Genomic DNA, 723 nt, shown 5'->3' on the forward strand with positions numbered 1-723 from the left:
GGTTGGTGCTACAGCGCCAGGACCAGGCGGCGGCTGTAGCAGCAGCAGCGGGTGCGCAGGCGGCTGTAGCAGCTGGCCAGAAGGCGGCTGCAGCGGTGGCAAGACCGGCTGTAGCAGGGGTGGCTGAAGGCGACAGCGGAGGCGACGGGCCGCTGATTACCGTGTTGGGGCGAGGGCCGGGGGAACCCGGCAGTAGCAGCGCCGACGGCAGTAGCAGCGGGGCGGCGGCGGTGGGTCCGGGTCGGTCGGTGAGCTGGGGCGCGGCGCTTCGTGCCGTGCGCATCCTGCCGCCGCCGCCACCACACACCGCCGGAGACCCGCCGCCGCAGGCGCCGCAGGTGGAGATAGAGGTGGACCTGAGCGGCAGTAGCACCCGTCCCAGCAGTGGCAGTGGCAGTAGCAGCAGCAGCATTGGCAGTGGCAGTAGCAGTGGCAGTAGCAGCAGTGCCGAGCCGCATCAGGCGGTGCGTGTGCGGTGTCGGTACCTTGTGGCGGCGGACGGCGCACACAGCGGCGTGAGGCAGGCGCTGGGAGGGCGGCTTGAGGTGCGGGGCTGGGTACGTGTGAGAGGGGGGTTACATTCATGATTAGTTAAGTGGTGTGAGGTGGGTGTGAGGGGGGGGGCAGGGCGGCTGGAGGTGAGGGACTGGGGAGGGAGGCACGGGAGGGAGGCTTGGGGGCTGAGCACGGGGGCTGAGGCAGGGGGTCTGGCAGATTGGCGCT

General features: G+C 70.7%; 1 protein-coding gene across 2 annotated transcripts in view; it reads left to right on the forward strand.

Moving 5' to 3' along the window:
• Positions 1-723, forward strand: part of CHLRE_14g630895v5 (uncharacterized protein) — a 10,086-nt gene that overhangs the window by 2,132 nt on the left and 7,231 nt on the right. For both annotated transcript variants that reach the window (XM_043070396.1, XM_043070395.1), the window contains exon 4: positions 15-545. In XM_043070396.1, coding sequence (XP_042917068.1) covers positions 15-545 — 531 coding nt within the window. The remainder of the gene's footprint in view (positions 1-14; positions 546-723) is intronic.

Source organism: Chlamydomonas reinhardtii, chromosome 14 (genome assembly GCF_000002595.2).
Source record: "Chlamydomonas reinhardtii strain CC-503 cw92 mt+ chromosome 14, whole genome shotgun sequence".
NCBI lineage: Eukaryota > Viridiplantae > Chlorophyta > Chlorophyceae > Chlamydomonadales > Chlamydomonadaceae > Chlamydomonas > Chlamydomonas reinhardtii.